Here is a 26,808-nt window from a genome sequence, read left to right as displayed (position 1 = left end):
TGTCATTGTTATTAAGGAGAGCCTACAAATTAAACTCTCAACGTATCCAGCTCGTCAGTCAAGCATGAGACAATATTTTGAATCTTGAAAGAAGATTGATTATATTAATTCCTAAAAGCTGAAAAACACTATGCTGGCTTATAAAAAATAAAATATCAATTAAATTTATGGTATTTTATTCCGCTAATTAATGTGTGTTGATTGTTGTGGCAGTGGGGTATTACATTTCTTCTTAATATTCCCTAGCAAAATCAAACGCTCCGTTATAGACAGAAAATTTGTTATAGATTATCTGAAATAGAATGACTAGTGCAAATGTGATACTTGCAGCAACTCCCGTGTGGAATGGTAGGTGCATCAGAAAAAACATATATGGACGGACATGCACCCATTGTGTGCACATGTAACTAAGAAATTCTGATGATTGATGTTCTAGGTCAGCGACATTTACATCCACGTGTTGGTTCAGACAAGTCGTGGACAAACAATGACCGCTTACTCTTGTCCTCGTCTCTGATCTCACAATAATCTATACGTCCATATATTTTCAATAACAACAGAGGCCCTCTATCTCATTTGGAGTGGGATAGTAAAGGCAAATATAATAGCTTAGATATGGAACCGGCAAAAGTAACACTGACGGCTTATCAGCTCCAATATTGCTTGCTCACTCACAGCAAGTGCATCAAATTCTTTTGGGGCTTCATTCTCCTATTGGCTCTATCTAACTCAGCTGCATCGTTTACCATTGTCAAAACCTTACCGGGCTTCTCCGGTGAGCTACCATTCCTACTTGAAACTGGGTCAGTAGTGTCCTTCATTAAGTCTTACTTTTAATCATGAATTAATTATTAATTCAGCATATCTATCTATGTTCATCTCTCTGTCTCTCTCTCCATGTGTATTTAAAGTCCATTATGGAACACAAACTCAGGTACATTGGCGTAGGAGAACTAGATGATATTCAGCTTTTCTATTACTTCGTCCAATCGGAGGGGCTTCCAGCAACTGATCCACTTGTGCTTTGGCTCACTGGAGGCCCTGGTTGCTCAGCTCTATCTGGTTTCATGTATGAAATCGGTATGCTACTCTGCAGTAACAAGTTAGAATCCTTACACCCACATAATAAAATAAAAATGCAAATGACTACAGAGCAATTTATCTCTGCAATGAATGACCTTATATAATTTACATGTGATTTGATGAAGCATTCTTTGTGCGAATAGCGTAATTGGACTCACTGGCTGGAAACGTGTATGTAGGTCCAATCAGTTTCGACTATGAAAGGTCAATTGACGGAGACAAACCAGTTTTAGTGTTGAACGACTACTCCTGGACTAAGGTATCGGGTTCCAGCATCATGCTTTGCTTCTCACCAGATATATCTGAAAAATTATAAGATGATTCGAGGATGAATATTTATATAATAAATTGGAACTTTATGTTCATAGGTTGCCAACATTATTTTCTTGGATGCACCAGTTGGCACTGGATTTTCATATGCAAATACTTCAGCGGGATACAACACTAGTGCTACAAAATCAACTGCAGACGTGTATATGTTTCTAAGAAAGGTGAGTCTAATACGAATGTGTTACAATATTTATTTTTTTAGGGTCATTTACTTTAGTAAAATAGTTGAAATATGATATTTAAAATAGTTTAAAAGGATGGTTTAATAAATTTGAATAAAATACTTAAAAGATAGAGAATTATAACTTGATTACTTCTTTTTCTTAACATTTAAGATGTGAGACGATGCATAACTATAATTTTTTTAGTATATTTTTTAATAAATATAATCAATCATTTATTTATTTGGATCATGATGTATTGACTGTGCAGTGGCTTCTGGCTCACCCAAAATTTCAAACCAATCCCGTCTACATTGCTGGTGATTCTTACTCCGGTATCACTGTTCCCCTCACTGTCAAGAAAATTTCTGATGGTAAATAATGTTTTATGGAGTTTCTTCTGACGATTCTACAAACATGTAGTGTGCCAAATCGAAGGTGTTGTCCAAAACCAACAATGGGTCTTTTATGGAAAATTTCATGTATTTAACTTGTTTTCATTTTATATTACTTTGCTATCGCTCCAACTTTCTTAGCTTCTCTTCAGCATGTTTGGTACACTAGAATAAGTTAAGAAAGGATTTGTTATGAATGCTAGCCATCCGCATAATTTACCTAAAATTTCTTGAAAATTAAAATTTATATAATTTTCAATAAATTTTAAATAACAGCGTAAATTTATTACTAGCATTGCTCTTGCACTCATTTAGTGAAAAAAAGTAAGCAAAGAAAATAATTTCGTGGAACCCACCAAGCATCTTCTCACCTTCGGAGAGGTGCGATTTTGTGCGACTTTGTGATTAATTATTTTAAGGTTTAGTTGATCTTTTTAGTTATTTAAACTTATTATTTTTATTTAATTTTTTATTTTTATTTTTTTCACAAAAATATTTTATAGAATTTTTTTACTAAATAATTCATTATTTTTATTTGATTCCTTTAAATATAAAAAAAATAGCTCTTTTGAATATCACAATTTTTTTCATTTTGTCCTCACAAATATAATAAAATTTTCATTTATCCTCCTGAAATAAGAAACTAAAAAAACCCATCAATATTTAGAAAAAATAAAAAATATATATTAAAAAAAGAAACTTTTATAATAAAAACATTTTATCCATTTGAAAAAAAATAAAGAAGCAAATTAAAAAAATACAAATTTTGTAGAGACAAAAAAAATATATTAATTAGCCTTTTCTTTTCTTTTACAATTTTATCTATTCACGTTAGAAAAACACAACTAAGAAGCAAAAAGATAGATAAAAGAATAAAATTAGTGATATATTATAAAATTTATATTCTTTTCAATGGCAGAAAGGTAATTTTAAGAATATCTATATTTTTTCTTTTCATTTTCTTTCAGATTTCTCTTATATCCAACTTTAAAATTTATTAAAAAAATCCTTTTTTTTTTCTTTCTCAAACCAGACAAAGTTTAATACTTTTTTGTACTGTAGGTATCAAAGCTGGAAATTTACCGCTAATAAACCTCAAAGTACGTATTGCTTTTTTTCATCTTTTGGTATTTTCTGTGGATTGTTTTGGACCACCGTTTAATATTTTATGTTATCTTATCTCTTTAAAATTAAAGTGAGGAATGAATTCTGAATTTTGATGCAGGGCTATGTTCTAGGAAACCCATTAACCGATGAGCAACATGATAAAAACTCAAGAATTAAGTTTGCTCACAGAGTTGGACTTCTATCTGATGAACTCTATGAGGTAATTTATCTTTCGTTTATACATGAAGACTTCATCACTACGATGTTGTTCTGAAAGGTATCTAAATTTCTCTAAAAGGGGGGTAAATTAAAGACAAAATTTAAGTCTTGACGTGATTTTGATACTATTTTTTTTCTTTAATTAAAATTAGAGTTTGTGGCATACTGTTGATTTTTATTGAATGAATCACGTAAACAAAATTCTAATTAAATTAAAAGAAAACTAACACTTGGAATATTGTATATGAATTTTGTAAATTAGTTAACTATACATGTGTGCTAATCTTGTGCTAGACAAGGAGAATTACCTATCGATCTACCGCTTATATTTCCTCCATATTATTTACTCAACCACTTTTCTAATCTCCTATCTTTCCTAAGGAAACTAAATTGGATTGTCATGGAGAGTATGTTTACCCAAATAAAAGTGATGCTGGATGTATTGAGAATCTTGAGACAGTCGATCTGGTGAGTAAGATACTAATTAAGGATATGTTAGTTCTTCAAGTATTGTAATTTAAAATACACATCACTTGTATTTGTAGTGCTTAAATGACATAAACCCTGCCATGGTGTTGGAACCACTGTGCCTCGCTTCCTCTGCAAAGCCAAACAAGCTTAACTGGGAACCAAGCCATAGCGGTGTTGTTTTCCCAGACCCAGATCCACTCCTTTTAGAAGTTAATCGTACTGGGCAATGGTGCAGGGTAATTTAACGAGTAACTTAATCATAAAGACCAAATTAGCACACCCAATGCGCTATATTGGTCTTTGATTCTATTCCTAATCCATTTTTCTTTACAGGATTATAACTATTTGTTCCTAAACATTTGGGCTAATGAAAAACAAGTACAGGAAGCTCTACACGTTAGAATTGTAAGTATATAAGCTATGGAAATTATCAAGATTTCAATTCAACCACTCGCTCTTATAGTTTTGATGTTATGCAACCAGGGAACTAAACAAGAGTGGGAAAGATGCAATAGAAGCTTATGTTATGAATATGACATACTAAATAGCTTTGATTATCATCGAAACTTCACAAACGAAGATCTTAGAGCTATCATTTACAGGTGATGATGGCAAGGACATTGTCTTCCATAATATATAGCACATGTGAGTGCTTGGTAAATGGTAATATAAATTTCTGACAAATACAAGGTTGGCACTTGTGACACAGTGGAGATCATGATTACATTGTTCCATACGTGGGCACCCAAGAATGGATACAATATCTGAATTTGACTGTTTCTTCTAATGAGGAGTGGAGGCCATGGTTTGTGGATGGGCAAGTTGCAGGGTTAGTAACAATATTCCTGCAATTCCGCTTTTGGTCACCAATTAATGAATAAAGGATCAGTTCAATTGTGGTTTATTATTATTGCAGTTATACAGAGATACACCGAAAGAAAAAGTACAGTTTAACATTTGCGACTGTGAAGGCAAGAAAAGCATTGATCATCCCAAACTCACTCACTTTTTTTTAAATCAATGGAATAGTTAAGTCTAATGAGATGGATGCGTGCCCTTTGAATTGCAAATGTGCAGGGAGCAGGGCACACAGCTCCAGAGTACAAACCCAAGGAATGCTTAAACATGATGAGTAGGTGGTTTGCTTATTACAATCTTTAGCGCTCGGGTGAGAGACTGGAGGGCTAGATTCATCTAATAAGAAAGCCTAGTGTTACTTCCTAAGCTAATGTGTGATATTTGTAGTCACAGAGACAGGCTATGTTGCCCATTTCGCACCGGTTCGAGTTCTTCAAGACAGGAATTTGTTAAGAAATCTGTCACTTTAATGTATTCTTTGACCACTTATATTGTACTAATATATATTTATCTTATGTTTTTATCTTGTCACCTTTCTTACTCCCCCTCTCATCTGTTTATTTGTCCCATGAAACAGAAAGCAAAAGATCACTATCGAAGTTACAATTAATGCAACTGCATTCTTCAACTATGGTTATTTACCTAGAGTGACCAAAATAAGAAGTGAGGGCATGGCATAAGAAAATATGTATAATATGTCACGATGACATAAATCATAAATATACTGTTACTACCGTGCTAAACATTGAATTATCCTTAGATGTGACTAACCTATGATTATTTGAAGCTCGGGCATAACCATGAACAAATATGAATGTGATCGAGTCATACATAGAATTAACATTTTCCAATTTAATACTTGTTCATTGTCCAAGATTTTGATGGGAATTTTCGAACATCGGGTTTAACAGATACTAGTGGAAGAAGGCTATTTCTTTCGTCCTCAAAGACCCATTTTCAAGCAAATTATGTGATCATGTTATTTTATCTAAGATATTCATTGTATCGTAGTTCACCAGCATATAAATATATATTTATCCTGTGCAAAAACCTCCGAAGGTAAGGAGGTTACGACATATTGGACACAATATCGGCGGCCCAACTTTATGACCTTCCAATTGTAGCAGCACTGTCTGGCAAGTACTGAATAACTAGTTTTGTTTCTCAATCAACTCAATTTTGTTTCAAACAAACCTTTCCGGGTTATTTTTCATCAATTCCTCTGATTATATCTTTGAAATTTTAATTTCTAATCGAATTCAGCGACAACATTTAGTGTTCATATAGTTGACCTTTTCTAATAGGATAGCCCACTTCACTTGATGGATAAAGCATTCCTTGGATGTAAATTGTTGCAGGATTTTTTTAGCTTGTGATTGTGAACCCCATTTACAGAGTTGGAACAGCCTTACGAGATACTCTATATATATTGAGATGTTATATTATTAAAATATTTCTGTATAAGTTGACAATATTAAAATTAGTGTCTGTTGTGAATAATTCAGACGATTAGTCTTAGAATTTGAAGCAGTAATTATTATATATTTAAATAAATGGTGAAATTAGGGGGAGTGGAAATGAAAAAAAATTAAGTAAATAAGGGATGGGATGAGGTAGGAAATGAGGAGGGAGGAATAGGAATAGGAATAGGATGAGGGGGGAGACAGTGAGTGGAACGGGGGGGATTAGGAAGAAGGGAACGGGAGTGAGAGCATGGCTGGTGCTGGACGGAACGGGGGGGACGCAGGTGGTGGAGGCGGGGAAGCACGCGATCATGAGGAGGACGGGTCTGCCGGCGCGTGACCTGAGGATATTGGACCCTCTCCTCTCCTACCCTTCAACCCTTCTGGGGCGAGAGAGAGCCATCGTCATCAACTTGGAACACATCAAAGCCATCATAACAGCGCAAGAAGTGCTTCTCCTCAATTCCCGCGACCCCTCCGTCACCCCTTTCGTTCACGAGCTTCAAGCCCGCATCCTACGTCACCACCAGGCCTCTTCTTCTAACCCCAAACTCTTCTCTCTCGAAGACCCTCCCATTCAGGCCCAGCCCAACCAAGATCTCCAGAATCCCGATGGCACCAAGATTCTCCCCTTCGAGTTCGTAGCCCTTGAGGCCTGCCTCGAGGCTGCTTGTAGCGTCTTAGAAAACGAGGTCTCTCCACCCCACCTTGCTTTCTTTTCTCTCTTTCTCATTTCAATTCAGACCCTAATCTCTCTCTCTCTCTCCCTCCCGCCCTCCCTATTTGCAGGCTAAAACGCTGGAGCAGGAGGCTCATCCCGCCTTGGATAAGCTCACCTCGAAGATTAGTACTCTCAATTTGGAACGCGTCCGTCAAATTAAGAGTCGTTTAGTCGCCATCACTGGTCGTGTTCAGAAGGTTCCTCTTCTTTTCTTTGATTATTATAATTCAATATTGGTGCCTCGTTCACATCAGCCGTTTTGATTCATGCATGAATGTCCACTAGGTAAGGGATGAATTGGAACACTTGCTGGATGATGATGAAGATATGGCTGAGATGTATCTCACCGACAAGTTAGCTGAACAGCAGGTGGAAAGCTCTTCTGCCTCGTCCCTCAACGAACAAGACGAGGACGATACCCAGAATCTTGTTCAACCCGATATGGATGACAGGACGGCTCCTGAAATTTCATTGGAAACTGCTGGAGCCACTGCAAGTTATGACGACCATCAAAATGCTCACAACTCTGCCGACCATATGTTTGTCGCCTCTCATCTACTTGCCAGGGACAGCCATGGCCGTGGTAGCGCTACCTACAGTGCTGTAACTAAGCAACTTGATGTAGAGGAGCTTGAGATGCTCCTGGAAGCTTACTTTGTGCAGATCGATGGCACATTGAACAAGCTATCTACGGTATGCTCTGCAACTTCATTTTATCCCTTTTTGTTATTTTATGACCCCGTTTTTATCAGGTTTTTCCCCTTTGAGTAGCTAGATAGTCCAACTAGTTTCACCACAAATGCAGTAGTTGCGGTTTCAAAATAAAAAATAAAACACTTTATGCTTTCTGATCAAGTAGTCTGGGGAAACTTATCCGAAGGATGCTAGAACAGTTGTTACATATAATATTGGAGAATCCATAAAATGAGTCATTAGTTCCATTTCCAATAGTAAATGAGGGCACTTTCTGGTTTGCATCTGAGAATTTGGATTGGCAGGAATACACCTAAGATTTCTAGCGTAAGAAACAAGTGTATTGGGAGTAAATTTTCATTTTAGTCTGAAAGATAAGAACTGGTCAAGTTAGTTCATGAAAGATGAAAATTGTTAAAAACAAACTTGAAAGGTTGTCCATCCATCAAATTGGTCCCTACATTAAGAAGCATGAGTTAATGTTAAATTTTTATAGAAATGCTCGTGTGGCCCATTAATTGCCATGTAGAATCTTATGGATTACCATTTCTTCTACATGTCAACCTAGTCCCTGAAAGAAATCAGGGAATAAAATGATGGCTTAATCCCAAAGGAAAACACAGCGTCTGAGAGATAAGATTTAGTTGACTAGAGCTTGGTTTCAGTAGTGAAGGAGATGAGATTGTTTGTTGGTTATCATCTCTCTACCTCTGTGCCTTCTAGGAGCAACTCCATGCCCATTTGTTTTTGAAGTTTGGTAAAATTGATTTTGAACCATTGAATATTATTGGAAATGTTTCCAAATTAATCATAAGTCCTAACCTCATATTCTACATTGGAATGTGTGCCACATTGTGTAAGATTGATTTTAAATGGTAAACAAATACACATTAAGCTTGGTCAAAAATTAAATTTTCAATAATAATATCATGAAATTCTTTTTGATGATTTGATCAAGGATTTTTTTGTCTTCATCTACTCTTTTATAGGATTAAAAATCATACAGTCAACCTTTTTCACCGATTCCTCCGGTGGCCTTCTTAATAAATGTTCAAACTCCAAACCTACTAGACTCAAAATTCACATCATTGTGCGAGTAACCATGTTAAACCTCATCACCCAAAATCAAGCTTCACTATTGCTTCAAATTTGACAATAAAAGCTTTGGAACATGATGGAGAGGGAAAGGGAAAATTAGTCCTAAGAGAACCAAAATGATGACGATTTTGGATGTGTGGAGAGGAGTGAGTTTTCATGCCTATTGGACCTCTACTGTGACATTTAACGTTCCATGTCACATTATTCATAAATGCTTATGGGAGTAAACATGGGGACTAATTTGACCTAAAGGCTAGTCTTTCAAGGATGGAGTTGACAATTTTCATCTTTTAGGGACAAACTTGACTGGCCAAGAATCTTTCAAGAACCAAACTGAACCAAACTGATGTTTCGCTCATGTGGGAAGGTACCTTTAATTTCAAATCTTTCGAACAATCTCCTGTTCTTTGCTAATGTTGGATGAGTTGGGTAATGTGGCTAGTAAGATGGATGGATTATATTTAAGGGAGTTGGGCAAGTCTGGGGCTTTGGTAGCTTTAGGTTGTGATCTTTGAACTTTTTTTATCCAATATATTCTTAATTATTTGTTAAAATTTATTGAAAACTATAAAAATCATGTGGTTCTCACGATTTCTTACTCTTAATTTAATTATTGTTCTCATACTTTTGTAGTTTTCAATAATTTTTTGTCAATAATTAAAAGTGTGTCAAAAGAGTGTGTTAAAGTGTATGTTCTTAGCATTTCTTTCTTCTATTAATTTGACATGATATAATTTATCAGTTATCTGAAGGATGAATTATATTTAAGGGAGCTGGGCAAGTCTAGGGGTTTGGTAGCTTTAGGTTGTGATCTTTGAACAGTTCTGATCCAATATGGTTGGTTATCTTTTATAAGAGAAATGCTAGCAATATACTCTTAGAGCATGTTTGATTTACTTTTTATACTACATTTTATTTTTAAAAACTAAAAACTGTTTTTAAAAAATGAAATCAAACATTCTCTTAATTATTTGTTAAAATTTATTGAAAATCACAAAAATCATGTAGGTCACTATTTCTCACTCTTAATTTAATGATTTTTTTTTATACTTTTGTAGTATTTAATAAATTTTAGTCAATAACTGAAAGTGTGTTAAAGTGTATGTTCCTAGCATTTCTTCTTCTATAATAATATGACATGATATAATTTACCAGTTATCTTAAGGATGAAATGAAAATGACCTCTGTTATCACTTTCTTATGCTTTTTGGGTTGCCCCTTTGAAGCTGAGGGAGTACGTTGATGACACAGAGGATTACATCAACATCATGCTGGATGACAAACAGAACCATCTCCTCCAAATGGGAGTTATGTTGACCACAGCAACCCTGGTTGTGAGTGCCTTTGTTGTTGTGGCTGGTGTTTTTGGCATGAATATTCATATTGAACTATTTGATACTGAAATATCTGGGATGAGAGAATTCCTCTGGACTGTTGGTGGCAGTACTGCGGGGACCATATTCTTGTATGTGGTTGCCATTGCCTGGTGTAAGCACAAACGCTTACTGGAGTAACCGGGCACCCAATTGTGCTCCATAAAGAAATGTAATAATATAATTTGAAAATTACCTTTTTCTCTTGTGCTATAATTTTTTATTCCGGACCGTTATAGTGTCCGCTTGCTTCCTGTTCTTGTATACTTTGTTCATCCGTGGACAGAAACATCGATTTTATGCGCACATGCTACCTTCCAATAACACTTATGTTATTTCCACAAAGATTTCCCTCTAGAATTCACAAATTTTTCATCACGTTTATTTATATTTTGTTTTCTTCCAGTTTTAATTGCTCTCTTGTTTTTTGGGAAGTCTGCTTCTTTCTGTGAAAATAACGTTTCTCATTCAATAACACTTGGGAGTCACAAACCTTTATGTTCTGCAAGCCAGCAGTTTTTTTATAATGCTATCCTGGTTAATAAAAAGTGGGAGCCTGAAAATGTTTTTCGTTTATGGTTCTATGCCCATGGGAATAAGAGCATCCTTGACCGAGTTGAAAGCCTTGGCAGTGACATTGAGCCTCTGAAGGACAGACAGAAGAGTTTTTGAAGATATAATTGATAGGAAAAAATGATACTTAATTCTTGCACATACAAATGCCTGACTAACTTTCATGCATGTGACCGTCGTCTCTCAGGGCATCTCATAGTTTGACAGGGATTTGTGAGGGCCAAAGTATAACAACTAGTTTTTCTTTCTTTCTTTTTACGTATGATTATTGGTAATAATTACATTATCCTTCTTTTGAATTGATGTCTCGTGTCTTTCTGGTTCCCATTATAAACAAGGAAATTCGGTCTACTCATTGGCTTTAAATTAGCTCAATAATAAAATGGGAATATTTTAGGGGAAAATGGGTTTCTTTTCCTTTCTTTAGATAACTTTGTCCTTGCACAGATTGACCAAATGTGCAGCCTCATCTCCATTATTCATGTTGGAGAACTGGTGTTTGTAGTAAAAGAAGTGAGAGTAGAAACTAATTTAATCATCTGACAAGGTCGATTGAGCAAGGCATATTATTGATCAATCTTAATTTTTTTACACCCTTAACTTTCACAATTTTTTTTTATTACATCAGACGTTACATTTATTATTTTATTTCTTCTTATTTCCTATGTTTCTCTATTTTTAGTGGTGTCAAAGGATTGCACTATACTATTATGAATTACAGCAGTAAACGACTAATCCAATGTGCTGGCAGGTCATAGAAGGCATGGAAAAGCACAATTTCCAATGTTTCTTTTCTATTTATCTATTTTTATAGAAATTATGTTTATATTTATCTATTTAAAAAAAGGAAAATATTAATTATTATTTTTTAATGTCCTTACTTTCATTTAATTTTCAAAGATTTGATACACTTTTTTTTTTCTAAAAGTATTTTGTATACCTTTTTTTTATAGAATATTTTGTATACTTTATTACAAACGAGAGATAAAAGAATAAATATAGAAAAAAGATAAAAGCTATGCTTTACGAAAATTGCGCCAACTGATATGTCAAAATTTTAGCAAAAACAAATATTCGGTTTTCACCCACCATTCATGATCTGCAATAATATATAAGTCTAATCCCACTTTTTATATTTTCATCTAAATATTTTCGAACTAAATAGCGCTGCTGTAAAATAAAATTGTTAATTTCCAGTCATCTGATTGCCACCTGGTACTTTGGTGACATTGAATTTATTTTTGTTGCCGCAACTTCTGAATTGTATGTTACAAGTGCAACCGTTTCAAGTAGTTGACTTGGAATTGACACAGATTGGCATCCATTCTTCAATAGTGAATCATACCTTAAATACTTCATTGGCTCCATCCAACAATTCCATCCTTGGGTTGGGATTTCTTCTTTCTTTCACTTTCTTATTTTTCTCTTGGGATATCACGATTACACGATATCAAGGTAGTTCTTTCGTGCAAGATGGGTCGCTACTGAGATAAACCAATTTCATTGGATTGAAATGACTTGTTCAAGGAGCAAGAAATGTTTTGGTTGATTGAGGCCCGAAAGTCACTCCTCAACAGCATCAAGGATCTATGTGACTGAACTAATGAATTATTTGGTAGTGCAGCCAAACACTACTTTTAGGTTCAACACGTGCATTCTTAGCTCATGTGTGGGTATCTAAAGTCAAATGGTTTTGTTTATTATTATTATTATTCACATGCATGAAAATTGTGGTTTCAGGAACAAGACTTTAAGTATTGTCCTTTGGTACGTTCCGCATTATTTTCCTATGAAAACTAAATAAGTACAATTGTTCCTTAATGAAAATATAACACGTGCAATAATCATTACACCTGTTGTGTTTTTCATTGAAAATCAACACCTAAAACATACATATATATATATATATAGAACAAAACCCAAGTTTAGTCTTTGGGAACTACTCTGTACTCAGATTTTTGTGGCACTGTTGTTATTGGCATTATGTGAGTTACATCTGAACCAGATCTTCCATAATGTCACTTTTGGTTTGCATAATCTGACCATGACATTGGACCAATTTACCAGAGTCCCTCGTGTTAAGGTGATCACTGATGAACATAACTTGAGGGAGGAACTTTGTTTTAAGAGTTGAATTTCCCTTATCCAGGGTCCACATGGACATTGTTCACGTAACTTCTTGTATCTGCCTATATTTATTATTATTACATCCCCGATGGCAGTGGCAGAAACTGTAGTATTGGAATTTTTATTTTATTTAGTCCACAAATGGAACATCAAAGGGGAATAGTGCTGCATCTTCATGTGAAGTCCAATATTGAACAATGAACAGTAAAAGTTTGTTATGAGATTTCAAATCATGGGCAAGGAACTCAAATTCATTTGACTTCAAGTGTGTCTTTTTGTATAGAATTCTACACGGAGGATTTAATCTCAGGAGAATGATCCATATTTTAACATGTATCTGCCCGCCTCTCTTCCTTCCTACCTGCTTTCTTTTCTCATTCCGTCACTAATTCTATACTGGTGTACTACCTGAAAGGCTAGTACACCTTGAAGTGTTGCTTCTTTTCTGTGGGCCATGAGTTTATATTTTGGTTATGCCTTAAGGACTTTGATTAGTTTGGTTAATTGTAGTGTATTGATGAGAAATAAAACACTGAAGAAAGCCACAGTTTAAGATAGAGTAATTTTGTAGTTTTAGTTATTACCATATGAGTCACTGCTAGTGATCGTTTTGTAGTCTCTGAGATGCAGGGTGTTGTCCTAAGAAATAGAAACATCCAAAACTAAATTGGCACTGGTCACAGAAACAGAAGATCAAAACATGAAACACGTGTTTGGAAGTTATAAAACCCCTTCCTATCTCCTCTGTGTAAACAGTGGTAGAGGGGTTTGGTTTGGCGGTGGTTGGAAGGGCCAAAACTGTTTTCCCATACCTTTTTGGATTCTTATCCAATTTGATGGAATGCAGCCAGGCAATGACTATCTTCACGTTTAAATTAATTTCTTTATCTAGAAGTTTATGAGTTTGATTTGTCCTTAGCCTAGCTTCCTCTATTATTTTTAGCCTTATTTTTTTTATCCAAGACTCTCATTGCCAAACTTCAATTATATATATGAGAAAACAACATGTGGGCAGAGATTTTATTGACATCCTAAATTCCCAATGGCCCTCTTCTCTTAGCTTTTTCAACCTTTCTGGACTCGCATTAGATTTTTTAATCTGAGCAGGAACTGACTGGGAATAAGCAAAGGAATAAAAAAAATTCAAAGAGACACATAATTGTGCATGACATCTAGTCCTATGACAGCTTCCAGGCAGACAGACTCGAAGACATAAAAAAACATCATATATGATATTTTAAAATGGGATCCTTCCAAACGAGATAAAGTTGACATACTAAACAAAATGGGGCATGTTCCTCTGGGTCAGGAAGATCTCAGGCAGGATCTCCTAAGCTTAGAAAAGATTTAAAGAGATGCATATGAAATATTCCAACATAAAGATTAGCATTTCTTCCTCATCTTTGTACACTGTCCTGATTGCCCATATCTCATAACCCGCTTTATCATCTTTTATCCTCTTAGAAGCTGATTAAGCCTTAGCCCTTAATTTTCACCTATAGGAAAACACTAGAACTTTCAGAATAAATGGAGCATTGTCTGGACTCTTCCAAACGTGCATGAAGGCCTTGTCCCTATTAATGATCAAGGCCCCATTTGTTCCAAAAGTAACAGAATCAATTTTTATACTTTCCAATAAAAAAAATCCACATTTCAATAAAAAAAATACGTAGTTCAAATTAATTTAGACACTTCTCAATTACATTTAATAGCTCAAAATTAATTATACTCAACTCTAAATCCAAAACACACTAAACTCGTTTTCTCCTAATTTATTCACAGCTTAGTAATAAAGATCCAAATCTAGATGTAAACAAATCCTACCTAATCAACTAGGATGACATGGCCTTCATCTGAATTTTGTGTCATGAGGTGCAGCGGGCAGTACTAAATTTTGTCTCGCCTCACTAATAAAAACAATGGATTTATGATTTAGAAAAGAGAGGAAAAGCCCTATAATTTGATTGCTAAATTCATAATTTTATTCATGATAGACGACATCTTCCTCTAATAGTTACATACTTTTTTGGTATTAATTAATTTGTTCAATTTTTGAGCTCCTTTGGCATTTTGAGATGGGCAGGTATAAGTTTTAATTCCAAATTTTCTGAGATTGGAGCAGATCACTGCCATCTGGCACACTATTACTTAGAACACATTTAAGGTGATTATTCTGTGCGTAGCTTAGATCTAAAAAACTATGCAGAACTGAAGAACATGTAAACCCCGAGATAGCATTTATCTGTTAAAGAAACTTTTGCATTTCCAAAGCACTGAAAGCAGGTACCCCTGCCCTCATGTGTTTTGAATATGGACACAAGATCTACTCTACTTAAACCTAACCTGGCATTTGCAACTATAGCTCCTGAAGAGTTAAAGTTGTTCGCATTTCATCAGAGCGTTAGTTTTTAATACCCGGAAGAGAAAACAAAGGTTTGGTCATTTTATTATTGGAGAATGAGATTGAAGAATTAAATAGAGTATTTGTTTTATTTGTTTGTTTGGCAAAAGTTGCTAGTGCTGCTTTGCTGATATAAATTGAGCATGGGGCATCATCAAAAACAAGGATTGTGCATGCTTATACAGAACCTGCCTAACTTACCTATCTTGTGTGCTCTATTCATTGACAAGAAAACTAAATTATGAAAGAGAAAGAAAAAAAAAGTTTATTTCTAAATTTTCCTTTCAAGTTGTCTGGCACTGCATTGACAGCTAAAAGAGAAGATAAAAGAAAACAAAGGAACAGAATCCCTTCTGAGATGAAATTCCTTCTACACCATCAATGATTCTCTGTCCTCCATCCATCTTCAGTAACTTCCAGTGTAACAAGTTCAATAACTGAGATAGCCACAAGTAGAAGTGATCTTTAGATCATTCCCATCTCTTTCCCTCCGTACCATCTGCTAAACACAGAATGCAATTGAATGGTCACGCATGATAAATGAAAATACTGCTGGGATGGATACAGGTCATGGGGCTATCATGACTTGTCCAGTGTGCAGAAGAAGCACGTGCTTACTTGTTGTTATGAACTTCATTTTCTGATAGAGATGGTTGGACTTGGAAGAAACCAAAATGGTCTTGCAACGAGGATCTCTCCTGCAAGAACACAAATGATTTCAGATATGACTTCAAACAAAATTTAACCTTCAAAGAAAAACAAAGAAAGAATCAAGCCAAGTAATTAAGCACCTCGAAATAAGTAGCAGAGAAACCTTGTGAGTAATCTAGCATACTCTCTGTAGAAGTTTGTTGGTTGGTCACAGTAGCATTGTTCTGAAAAATTGTCTAGAGTCATGTGAGTATATATCATATACAATACAAGTACAACCCATGATTTTTTTAGTACGAGGAAATGAGGTATATAGGGCAATGCAAGCAAGCTGAAACTCACCATGGAGAAGTCAAAGAGAGGAGAGCTAGCAGTGTCATCAAGAAAAGAAGGAAGGTGTTGGTTTTCTCTAACTTTCTGCTTCTTTTTACTTCTCTTGGCCAGTTTTGCTGCCTTAGATGAAGAATGAAAGTGGGCATTATCTTGTGCATCTGGAAAATGTGGAGGCCCAGAAGAAGCATCAGAAACCATGGACAAGTCCTCTTCCTCAGCGTCCTCGTTTTTAGCTTTCTTGTCTTTTTCTTGGTCATAAAAGCCGTCATCTTCAATAAACTGCGAAGGTCTATGTGAAGAAGCATTGTGGTTGAGGTGGAAAGAGTGCTCCAGGTAAAGAGTCCAACCAGACTCGCACCCACTACTGCATTCTGAAGCCAACGCGTTCATCTTCCTTGGCTGAAAGAAATGAATGGAATTGGAATCTAAAATGGGTTGGTTGGTTATTCTTGTTTTCTACTATGTAGGGGTCTCCAATTTATGATGAAAGAGCATTGGTAAAAAGGATAAAAGTAAAGAGTAAAAGGTTTGATCAAACACTCACATACTCGACCCTATTATTAACTGCGTGGCAATTTGTCTAGTTTTGGTTTGGGGTGATGACCAAGTTGGATAAAGTGTTGGAGAAAACCAAGAGAATCAGACTCAAATCCTAGACTAGTTTTGTCCTGATTCTCCTCCCGTATGTGCAAACTGCCAGATGGGTGGGTTATAGAGGGGTGCATGTAAGAGAGAGAAAGAGAGAAAACCACAACCCCTTCACATGCTAGACAGCGATGCACTGTGTACCCTCTTAACAAAACCGGGTACACGTCCATTTCCCCTTCCACAGTGTATGGACACCTATCCCTTCAGCAGTAATGCCTCCTCTCTCTCTCTCTCTCTTCTAAGTCCCAATGTAATGTAGGATAAGTATTACTAAGATATGATTAGTAAAGGGTGTTGTTTGTAGCTAAGAACAATATTAGTTGGAGCAGAAGTGGTCCTTAAAAATGGGTTTTATTTAGTATCTAAAAATCTGATTTAGTGTGCAAATGTGGAAAGGAAATATGCTGTTCCGGACATAAACAGCACACATTATTCAGTATCCTTGTGCCCCTTTTACCTTTTTTGTGCCCATCATGTGTCACGATTAAAGAATCACACAACGGAAACATAACTCTCTTTTATAGTTTGTACTGCCATTTATCTATACTGCAGAGCAAAATGTGCCGCTTGTTTTTTCATGTCAGTCTCATCCTCCGAATAAAAACATTACCACCACCACCACCCCCTCTTTTTTTTTTTTCTCTGCGTGTGTATGTGACAGAGAAAAACAGTAAAGAGATTCTATTACTAAGCATGCATAGAGGGGAAAAAATAAAAATAAAAATGGCTTTGGCAGAACTACGACAATAGAGAGTGTAAAAATTTTTTGGGACACGGTGCAGTTGACTGGGATTTTATGAATCCACATGCAATCACATTCACAATCCTTCTCTCCTTTTCAAGAATTTACTCTACTAGGATTCACAGAAGCATGTGGGCACGTGTGCATAATATTCATATGCGGGCTTCCACATATTCAAACACATGTCTGCACGTGCACACGCACTTTTATCCAAATCCCTCTTCTATAAAAGTTGAATTTTAAATTGTTGTTTGCAAAATTCTTTTAACAGCAAACTATACAGTCATTACGGTTCAAGTCAGGCCGGTTTTTTAATAATAAAAATAAAACTGATTAAATTTATTTGAGTTGAGAAAATATATTTTTATTTTACGAACTTTAACTAACTTAACCTCATCACCAAAGGAACATTTTGGGTTATATAATTAGGATGATATGTGTAATCTGTTTAAACAAATTATTTTGATACGATATCTTTTCAACTTTTTTATTTTAATAGAATAAGTATTTATGGTGATTGGATTCGTTCAAGTTTAATCAGATTAAAATTCAACATTATACAAACGAATTTATTAAAATTGAGTTGACTTAAATTAAATAAAAATAAGGTAAAACATAGGACATCTTGTTAATTAATTAAGAAAGTTTGATACATTCTCTTACGTAAAATAATCTTAATTGTTAATTTTACATTAACAAATAATAAAATTAATAGTTTATTTAAAAAAAAGTATTAATACTTTTTCATCTAATATTAGAAAAATTACATGCTGTTAATATAAAAAGAGTATAAAATACCTTATCAAATTTACGGGTACCTAAAAATAAATTTGATTATTTAATTCAACTAACTTCATAAAATTTATTTAGTTTAATTTTTTTTCTTTATATTTTAAATGACGAAGAACTCGTTCGATGTGTGTTATAGATTTTTTACATATTTTAGAAGTAATATATTTAATAATTTAAACTGCTCTTGTATCAAATTTGTATCTTTTCACAAACGAATGCGATGTACCTTAAAATTCACTTGAACAGTAATGAAACTAGGAAAGTTATTTTATCGTTTAAGACATATCAAAACTTATTAAATAGTTTGATTATTTTTAAACAAAAGTTATGATTTTTGCTTCAAAATAATTTTTGAGAACTGACTTGGCAATAAAGGAATATCCCGTGAATATGATTTTGATGCAATATGAGCGATGATTCTTATCTTAAAAGGTGTTGTGCACGTGTAGATGGTCAAAGCACTTTTTAAACATTTGGGGAAAAAAAAGACGAGAGGAGGAGGGAAAAGACAGGAGTCTACTTGTCTCATTCACAAAGTATGGTAAATAGATACAAATTAAGAAATAATATTAGTATAATAAATATTTTTTCATAAATTAAAAAAATAAAATAGGTGATTATATATAGATATAGATTTTAAGAGAATAAAAAGGAAATGTGTTATTTTGTTATTGATTTTTATATAGATTCAGTTTCGATGAAATTTTTCTATAAACACTAACAAGAAAAAAAATTATAGATTAAAATTAATTTATACATATTATATTTTAAAAAAATTAATTAAAACTTAAAAAAAGTAAAATAATATAAGTTAATTTTAATTTATAAAGAATTATTTATTCTGCCTCTTTTTACAAATAATTTATAAAAACTCACTTAAATTGGACTATAATCAATTTCTTATAATTTTGTAAAAAATTATGCATGGTAAAAAATTATATTATTTTTCTTAAAAAATATAAATTTTTAATTCAACGTCAGAATGTCGTGCCGTTGGCATATAAATGCAAAAATTCTCATTCAATTTTGCACTTGTCCAGATACTTGAGCGAAGTTTACATAGCTCCGTAATTATTTTTACATTGTACACCAGGTAGCTCTATATTATTTATAAACGTTGTGCATATGTAAGATCCAAGACAACAAATAGATTATAGGAAAATTAAAGATGATACTTACTTTAGTAGCCATAACTCATATATATAACCTCTTTAGCAAGCTTCATCTTTGAGTGAATGAAGGTAAGATCAAGTACTACACTCAGATAAAGCTTCATCTTGAAAGTGCTATACAGCTCCATCAGATAATCATATGCAGAGTTTTCAAAAAATTTGATTTATTACTTAACATGTTTAGAGATCAACCAATTATAGATCGAACCTCCTTACCAGTCATATGGTCCAGCCACCAATCATCATTATTAAAACAATGCAGAGACGCAAATGGTCAAAGTTTGGTTAATAACATTAATTGATCAATCACACTTTAAAATGTTTTTACTTTATAAATGAAAAAAAAAAGTGTGAATTAAAGAAGCTTCCGGTTGTTGATAGGTCTATTTTTATTTGAGGAAGATGTAGAGTGGATTACGGAGCAGCCAAGTTTCAATAGTGTAAATGAGTACGTGCATGGCCAGGTGCTTAGAGTGTTCACTTAAGGAGAAAGAATGTTAACAAAGGAGAGGGATAAGACTTTAAAAAGCCATGTGCAGTTTTCCCTAGGATCCTCATTGTTTATGGGTAGAGGGCAGTGCAAACAAATCTAATATCTTAAGGGAGTGGTTAACATCAAACCTGTCCTTGTGGAACTTTCCCAAAGGAGGGCATAATAATTGGAAATTTCTATTACTTGTACCATTTCTCTCTATTGGGGGCATATGTCTAAAGGCACCCAGATCAAATCCAGCTCATATGGGCCACCATTTGACGGTGGAGATATGGGACTTCTTAACAGCTTCGAGCCCATGACTATTTTGACTTAGTCCCCATCCAATGGGTCAACGTCAATTAGCTGGAGACCATAGTTACACTTTTTGTGTGGGTATTATAGACAAAAAGTAAATTACTACTTTAGTAATTATTGTAAATCTTATTCGTTTTAGTTCTTAATATTGTAACATTTAATTTTATCAAATGTTATAAAAAAAACTTTATTTTAGTTAATAAAACTTAAAATCTCAAGAATTAAAATAATTGTTTATTCATTATGCAAATGATTCTTTTGTAAAATTAAAATATGTTCATTATTACTAATTTAATATGGTGTCTATTTCTCAATTATCCAAAACATCAATTTTCCTTTCTTAAAATGAATTTATAAGTTGTCAAAGTGAGTTTATAAGTGTATAATATCCCGTAATTAATTTCACATAAGTGTATAAAGAATGAAATCGTTCACAATTATTAATTTTACATAAGTTGTCAAAGCGAGTTTAGTAAACTCACAGAAAATTTGTCACTAAAGGGAACTTACCAAAATTGGCTCACTTTATTACTTGGTCAAATTTTGATTTACTTCTGCCCACCGAATAATTTATTAGATGGATTATATTATCATGTCCAAATAGTGTAAAAAATATCTAAATGAAAGTTATCGTAATTTTTATTAAACTTAACTCATACCACCCCACAAATCCTCCACACGAGAGGAAGTAGCAGATATCAAAGCAAAGTAATTTATGACTAGAAACCTTCATCACCGCTCGTTGGCATACAAATGTGCTAAGTTTTAACCAACATAGTACCCTTACTAGAGCTGGCAATATAGTCCCAAGCTCACAACCCATTCCACAACGATGATTTTTTTTAATCCTATGTGTAATGGGCTTATTTTGGCCTGAAGTAAAAATATAAGTTAGGGTTAACAGTGAGTTAGTTTAACTTTTTTAAAGAGTAATTAATAAATATTATATTATATTTTTAGTAAAAGATAAATGTGTTTATTTATTATTTTTATTAAATTATTTTATTTAAAATTAATTAAAAATTATATTTTAAAAAGTAAAATTTTTTATAAAATTAAGGTGAGCTAAAATTTTAATTTACCAACATTTATTGATTTTTATTAAGTTTACAAGTTATTTTTCTATATTTATGAATTTTGTAATATTAAATATCATATATCTATGATTTTTATGATTACAGTGTTGTATTTATTTCTTTAACATATTAAATTTTTTTAAATAAATAATTTTAAGCTTTTATATAATAGATGACTTAACAAATTTAGCTAACTTATTTTGTTTGTTGTTAATTTTATATTTTTATTGTGACTTTAAAAATATTTATTTAATATGTGATGTTTCTATAATAATTTTATATAAATAAATAAATAAACACTTTTTTCAGAGAGTAATTAATAAATATTATACTAGTTTTAATAAAAATATATATATTTTATTTATTATTGTTATTAAATTATTTTATTTAAAATTAATTAAAAACTATATTTTAAATATAAAAAATTCTATCAATTCAAAATGAAATCAGGTTATTTTATTTTAAAAATATATTTTATCAAATTAAAATGAGTCAAAATTTGTTAAGTTATAATGATAGTGTTATGTTTATTTTTTCCTAACACGTTAAATTTCATTTAAATAGATCATTTTGAGTATTTTAATAATATACAACTTAATAAATTTAGCTAACGATATTTTTTATTATCATTTTTATATCTCTATTATAACTTTAAAAATATTTATTAAATATACGTATTTTTAAGATAATTTTATAAAAATAAATAAATAATAAAAATAAAAATATTTAAACATAAATACTTAAATAAAATTATAAAATAATGTGTTAAGAAATCATTTATAAAATTATATAAATAGAAAATATTACTATAATTTAATAATTATCAAGAATGCAGATAAAAATTAGATGTAATTTAATTTGATAATAAATTATTATATTTTTTAATATTATTTAATAAAAATAATTTATTCTAAATATTTAATATCATACAAAATTAATTATTTTTATCTATTTTTCAGTAATTATATTTATTTATTAGTTTATAATAAAAAAATATATTTTGTAAAATAAAATTTTTTAATAATAATATTTTTTTGAAAAGTAGTTGGCCTATGGATTAGTCTTAGTTCACTTAATTTTATGAGTTTTTTGGCTCTATAATTTTTGTTTATATTGTGAGCTTTTTTTCTCTAATTCACATATATTAGAATTAAATTAGTTAGGACAGACCTGTTGACATCTCTGGCCCTTACCATGTCTCATGACCCTCGTATGCGAGTAGACACACCACCGCAAATTATTATAGCAAGAGAGTAGCACCTCGTAAAATCATGAGTTTGCTATATTTGGTCTTTTGTTTTATAATTCCACCAAGGGGAGCTTCCTCTAAACTGTTCTTTTCGAAAGTAAAATGGTATCGATTCCTTCTCTTTTTAATCTTAAGTAAACCTGAATTACATCACAACATTTTTCTTAGTTCGTGAATCGGATCACAGCTTTTTTTTGTCATGAATTATATCAAAACTTAGAGTGTGTTGTCGAACAACTTGATGGGCCACTGAAACTAACCCTGGCTGTTTGCAATATTTTTGGTCATGCCCTAAATTATATGTTAGAGGATGTGTGGTTCAAGCCTATTCAGAGTAAAAAAAAAGCCCGTTTTGTGAATGTTATGCTTAACATTTTATCATATTAATAATCATAAATATATCATCTAATTTTTGCTTTATATTATTTTATTATTCTATGTATAAACTTCAGGAAATCAAATAAAAAAATATGGTGTCATTTTTTCAATTAAATTCTTTAAATTAATAATAAAAGAAAAAAAAAATCTAAAACTAAATTCTCCATACTTCATTTTCCACATTCGTTCAAGCTCCAAGGAATTAGGTAAAAAGGTCGTTTTACAATTTAAACCTTCTTTTAATCATGAATTCATTGTCTACTTCATTGTACACCAAACAATATTTTCCATGCGTGTGCCCGCGCTTGGGCTAAACTCAATTATAAAATTGCTGCATGCGTTTGAAAGTAAAATGTAAAATAATAATAATAATAATAACTCGAAACTTTTAATATGAAAATATTAGTTAAAATCAAAATGAAACAAATACATGCAGAGAATATTAAGACTGACTTAATTTTATGATAAAACATGAATATTGTCTTACTTAATCTTTTATTAAATAAATTAATAAAATAACCTTACAAGAATAATATGCAAGTACTAAGTAATATTCATGTGTTATACAAACTTAGTTTACCCATTCGGGTTCAATATTGACCAGTTTCCTAATATTCGTTACGGATTAATTTGTGCGTTGTTGATTCACATTTTTTTCAAATCATATGATTAGAATTAAAGAAATAGTTTTAAAAAATTAATCAAATTAATACATATTATACCAAAAAATTAATGCCTTCTATCACTTAAATTATTTAGTACTTTTTTTTTTTTTGTTATTGGAAAGGGCTTATGTAACACCCTTATTTTATTATTTATTAATTTTGTATTTAGTGTGAGTTGTTAATACATATTGCTTGAAATTAGAAGAGTTTTAGATTTGTGAGTTGCAGGAGTTTTCGCTCTAGCAAGAAATCAGCATCCAAACTCGGGCATTATGATGCTCTCTTGCTGTAGCGAGGATCTTCTCGCTGTAGTGAGTATGCTTTTACTGTAGTAAAAAGCTCTTGTTGTGGCTAAAATGACAGAAAGTAAAGCGTAATTTTATCTAATTTTTTCGCTGTAGCGAGAGAATGTCTCGCTATAGTGAAAATCGCTCGCTATAGCGAGAATGTCACGAGTTGAGAGGTATTTAAGAGTTTCTAAGTTGAAAAACTTATATTATAATCCAAGTTACGACCCTCCTACATTTTCTCTAACTTCTCTCCTTATTTTTTCAAAAAATCTGTGAAAAATCTCAACATTTCTCTTATCAAAACTTGGGAGTTCACTTTCTTTGCTTCTTGGTAAGTTCTTGGAGCTTAGTTCTCCATTTCTTTAGTTATTTTCTTGATTCTCCTTCTCTAAATGAGATTTCTTGTAATATTTAGGAAGAACCTCACTTTTTAAGCAAGAATCCTTAAAAACTGTAACATCCTAATTTTTACTCCCTCCATATTCATGTGTGTTAGCACGATTTAATCTGTTTCAAAGGTAATTAAATGCATTTTTGCAAAATTTTACGATATTGGTAAAAGTACTTATTTTTATTTCGTTAAAATAATTCGTCTTTAAACCAAGTTATGCATTCTTTCTCCTTCTGCAAAGCTCTCTCACTCTCTCTCGGTTTGTCTTCTCTCTCCCTACCATTTTCTCTCATTTTGCCGCAAGCATTGTGCTGGAAACCAACCTCCTTCCATAGCCAAAAACCTTGAACACTCTCCCCTCCATTCTTGGAGCAAGATTTTCCTACTTTTCCTTCTACAAAACTTGAAATAGCAACCTCCATTGCACCAAGGAAACTCATTTCTTTTGCCCTTGCATGTTGAAAGGAGTGTGTTGATTGTTTTCTGAACATCCAAGCAAGGTAAAAACACTCTTTCATCTTTCTTTCTCAATGTTTTCACCAATCAAAGAAAGGAGATGAAGATTTTGCACCTCCTCCATGAAAAAGCATGGATCTTTCTGCGTCCAGCCACTGAGTGAATCAATTTTGACCATCTGAACATATTTTGTTTGAGCTAACCTCTGCATATTTGGATTGTGCAGTAAAATATCTTTCAAACGCAATTGGTTTCACTCAAAACGGACACCAAAATCATAAGTTATAGTGAAAATGGTGAGATCACTCCTTGTTTTGCGTTTTTAGTGTTTCAGCAGCAAAGGAGACTGTTTTTCTCATTTCTGTGATCTTCAAAACCTGACATGCAATATCCTTATGTATTCTTTGCAGAATTATCTTTCCAACGGTGTATCTTGAGCTCGAATCCGACATCGTTTGCCCCCTCCATTGCATAGAATACGTTAGCACCTTCATTTCTACATTTTCTGCAGAAACAGTGTAAAGAAATAATTTTTATGCCCTCTTTATTGATCTGTTTCAACCTGAAAAATTAAGTTTTGTAAACTACATGAAAACATATTTCCAACACATATTTTTATGTAAATTTTGAACTTCGTTTGCATACCTTACGAAATGAATTACAAAAAACGGTGCAAATATGAAAAAACTGCGTGAACAGAAGTGAAGTTTGATTTTTCTACACTTTACTGTGCGTGAAAATTTAATTTTTAAAAGTTTATTTTGACCCTTAGGATCTTAGCTTTGTAAAAAAATTTGCGGATCGTGATTTGGACATCGTTTGAATCTGTTACACTTAATTTTACAAACATTGCACAAATCTGAAGTTTTCCCAGTTTTCTGCAATAAGTGCATGGCTGTTTCTAAATTTTTAAAAATACTAGCTCTTGGCCATTTTGGCTCAAAGGATTCTGATAATCTTCTCTCTAAACTAGGAAAGCAAGGAACTAAGAAACTGCAAATTTTGACACCGGAAAGCCCAAGAAAAAGAACTTGCGGACTACCTCACTCACCAAGGTAAGGGGGAGGAGGTATTTCAAGTAAACAGTAAGAAAAGAAATGAATCAAAGAGGGTTGTCCCTTAACCCTGAGGTCTAGAACACATGTATTAGGAGACATGTGGTGTTGGAGTTAAATATTGACATTTTTATATTTACTTGAGACTTTTGATGTTTTAAAATATAATTATGAGTATATTTTGATTTTGATGAATTTTGATTTGTGGTTGAAAATTATTTTACACTTGATGTTTGAGTAAGTATTGCTTTGTGAAAATTGTAAATTATTTTAATTGAACTATTTAGTCAAAGCTTGTCAAAAACCAAAGATCAATTAAATGAAATGTTTTATTAAAATGTCCAATATGAGTAATATCCCTAGTATATTTGAAAGGATATCTTATGTGTTGTGCTCTTTGAAAATATATGGTTTGGCGCATGTGTTGTGTGAAGCACTAAGAATATGCATATAGGCATATGCAGGGTGAGTGGACACCATTTGTGAACTTGAGCCCTTTGAGGGTGGAAAATGCATGATGATATGCTGAGAGTAAATTGGTATGTAAGTATATGCGCTCTAAGGAGTTTGGCCATGGTTTCAGCTTTAACTCTGAGTTCAATAATTGAATTCAATAACTAAAAGTAAACCTTTGTGAAAGCTTTGTTTTCTTTCTTTTTTTTGAAAATAAATGAGTAGTGTAACTCTAGTCAGATAATGGTTGGAACTCAAGGAAAGAGATGAAGCTAGTGAGCTTGGAACACTTAGAGAAAGTGCATTGAGGCACGGATATAAGTACTTACCAAGTGAAACTCCAAAAGTGTGCATGACTATTCAGAAGGCAAATGTGTGCGAAATCCCACTCTCCTGTGAAGGAAGTCACGAGGTTATTTTATAACTGCTGTTGGTGAAAATAGGGAGGACCTCGACGTCTAGGGGATTTAATGGAGTTGGGTGACTTACCAATAGCCCTATGAGTGTCCTAGGCCCCGGAACTCTGGCTGGGAGTCTCCACGTGATGCTCCTTTATCCTGATCTTCTCTTGAGGTTTATCTTGTTGGTTGAGCT

The 26,808-nt window shown here is 32.9% G+C and overlaps 3 protein-coding genes across 3 annotated transcripts; 2 read left to right on the top strand and 1 right to left on the bottom strand.

Moving 5' to 3' along the window:
* Positions 1 to 615: 615 nt before the first annotated feature.
* Positions 616 to 5,152, top strand: LOC113870114 (serine carboxypeptidase-like 18). Its single transcript, XM_027506712.1, has 13 exons — positions 616 to 803; positions 935 to 1,080; positions 1,263 to 1,342; positions 1,452 to 1,574; positions 1,846 to 1,948; positions 3,032 to 3,069; positions 3,195 to 3,296; positions 3,677 to 3,763; positions 3,841 to 4,002; positions 4,100 to 4,171; positions 4,250 to 4,368; positions 4,476 to 4,737; positions 4,844 to 5,152. Exons 1-12 carry the CDS (start codon positions 616 to 618, stop codon positions 4,645 to 4,647), a joined length of 1,392 nt encoding a protein of 463 aa, XP_027362513.1. The 3' UTR covers positions 4,648 to 4,737; positions 4,844 to 5,152.
* Positions 5,153 to 5,679: 527 nt separating this feature from the next.
* LOC113868363 (magnesium transporter MRS2-3-like) lies at positions 5,680 to 10,351 on the top strand. Its single transcript, XM_027503826.1, has 4 exons — positions 5,680 to 6,779; positions 6,877 to 7,005; positions 7,094 to 7,501; positions 9,826 to 10,351. The coding sequence occupies exons 1-4, from the start codon at positions 6,276 to 6,278 to the stop codon at positions 10,111 to 10,113; spliced, it is 1,329 nt and encodes a 442-aa protein (XP_027359627.1). The 5' UTR covers positions 5,680 to 6,275; the 3' UTR covers positions 10,114 to 10,351.
* Positions 10,352 to 15,687: 5,336 nt separating this feature from the next.
* On the bottom strand, positions 15,688 to 16,447 carry LOC113870001. The gene is made up of 3 exons (XM_027506589.1): positions 16,067 to 16,447; positions 15,865 to 15,948; positions 15,688 to 15,771 (listed from the first exon to the last, which is right to left on the bottom strand). The coding sequence occupies exons 1-3, from the start codon at positions 16,445 to 16,447 to the stop codon at positions 15,688 to 15,690; spliced, it is 549 nt and encodes a 182-aa protein (XP_027362390.1).
* Between the last annotated feature and the right edge of the window lie 10,361 nt (positions 16,448 to 26,808).

The sequence above is a fragment of the Abrus precatorius genome, unplaced genomic scaffold, assembly GCF_003935025.1.
Source record: "Abrus precatorius isolate BTA unplaced genomic scaffold, Abrus_2018 Scaffold6, whole genome shotgun sequence".
NCBI classification, from domain to species: Eukaryota; Viridiplantae; Streptophyta; class Magnoliopsida; order Fabales; family Fabaceae; genus Abrus; species Abrus precatorius.
Note: the sequence above shows the minus strand (reverse complement) of the source record. Positions and strands in the feature narration are given on the sequence as shown.

Coding starts and splice junctions, on each gene's coding strand:
- LOC113868363 (XM_027503826.1), top strand. CDS start 6,276: ATGAGGGGGGAGACAGTGAGTGGAACGGGGGGGATTAGGAAGAAGGGA. Junction 6,780..6,876: donor GTAGCGTCTTAGAAAACGAG/GTCTCTCCACCC, acceptor CCCTATTTGCAG/GCTAAAACGCTGGAGCAGGA. Junction 7,006..7,093: donor TCACTGGTCGTGTTCAGAAG/GTTCCTCTTCTT, acceptor AATGTCCACTAG/GTAAGGGATGAATTGGAACA.
- LOC113870001 (XM_027506589.1), bottom strand. CDS start 16,447: ATGAACGCGTTGGCTTCAGAATGCAGTAGTGGGTGCGAGTCTGGTTGG. Junction 15,949..16,066: donor CTCTCTTTGACTTCTCCATG/GTGAGTTTCAGC, acceptor ACAATTTTTCAG/AACAATGCTACTGTGACCAA. Junction 15,772..15,864: donor TCTCTGCTACTTATTTCGAG/GTGCTTAATTAC, acceptor GTGTTCTTGCAG/GAGAGATCCTCGTTGCAAGA.
- LOC113870114 (XM_027506712.1), top strand. CDS start 616: ATGGAACCGGCAAAAGTAACACTGACGGCTTATCAGCTCCAATATTGC. Junction 1,575..1,845: donor TGTATATGTTTCTAAGAAAG/GTGAGTCTAATA, acceptor TTGACTGTGCAG/TGGCTTCTGGCTCACCCAAA. Junction 4,172..4,249: donor AAGCTCTACACGTTAGAATT/GTAAGTATATAA, acceptor TTATGCAACCAG/GGAACTAAACAAGAGTGGGA.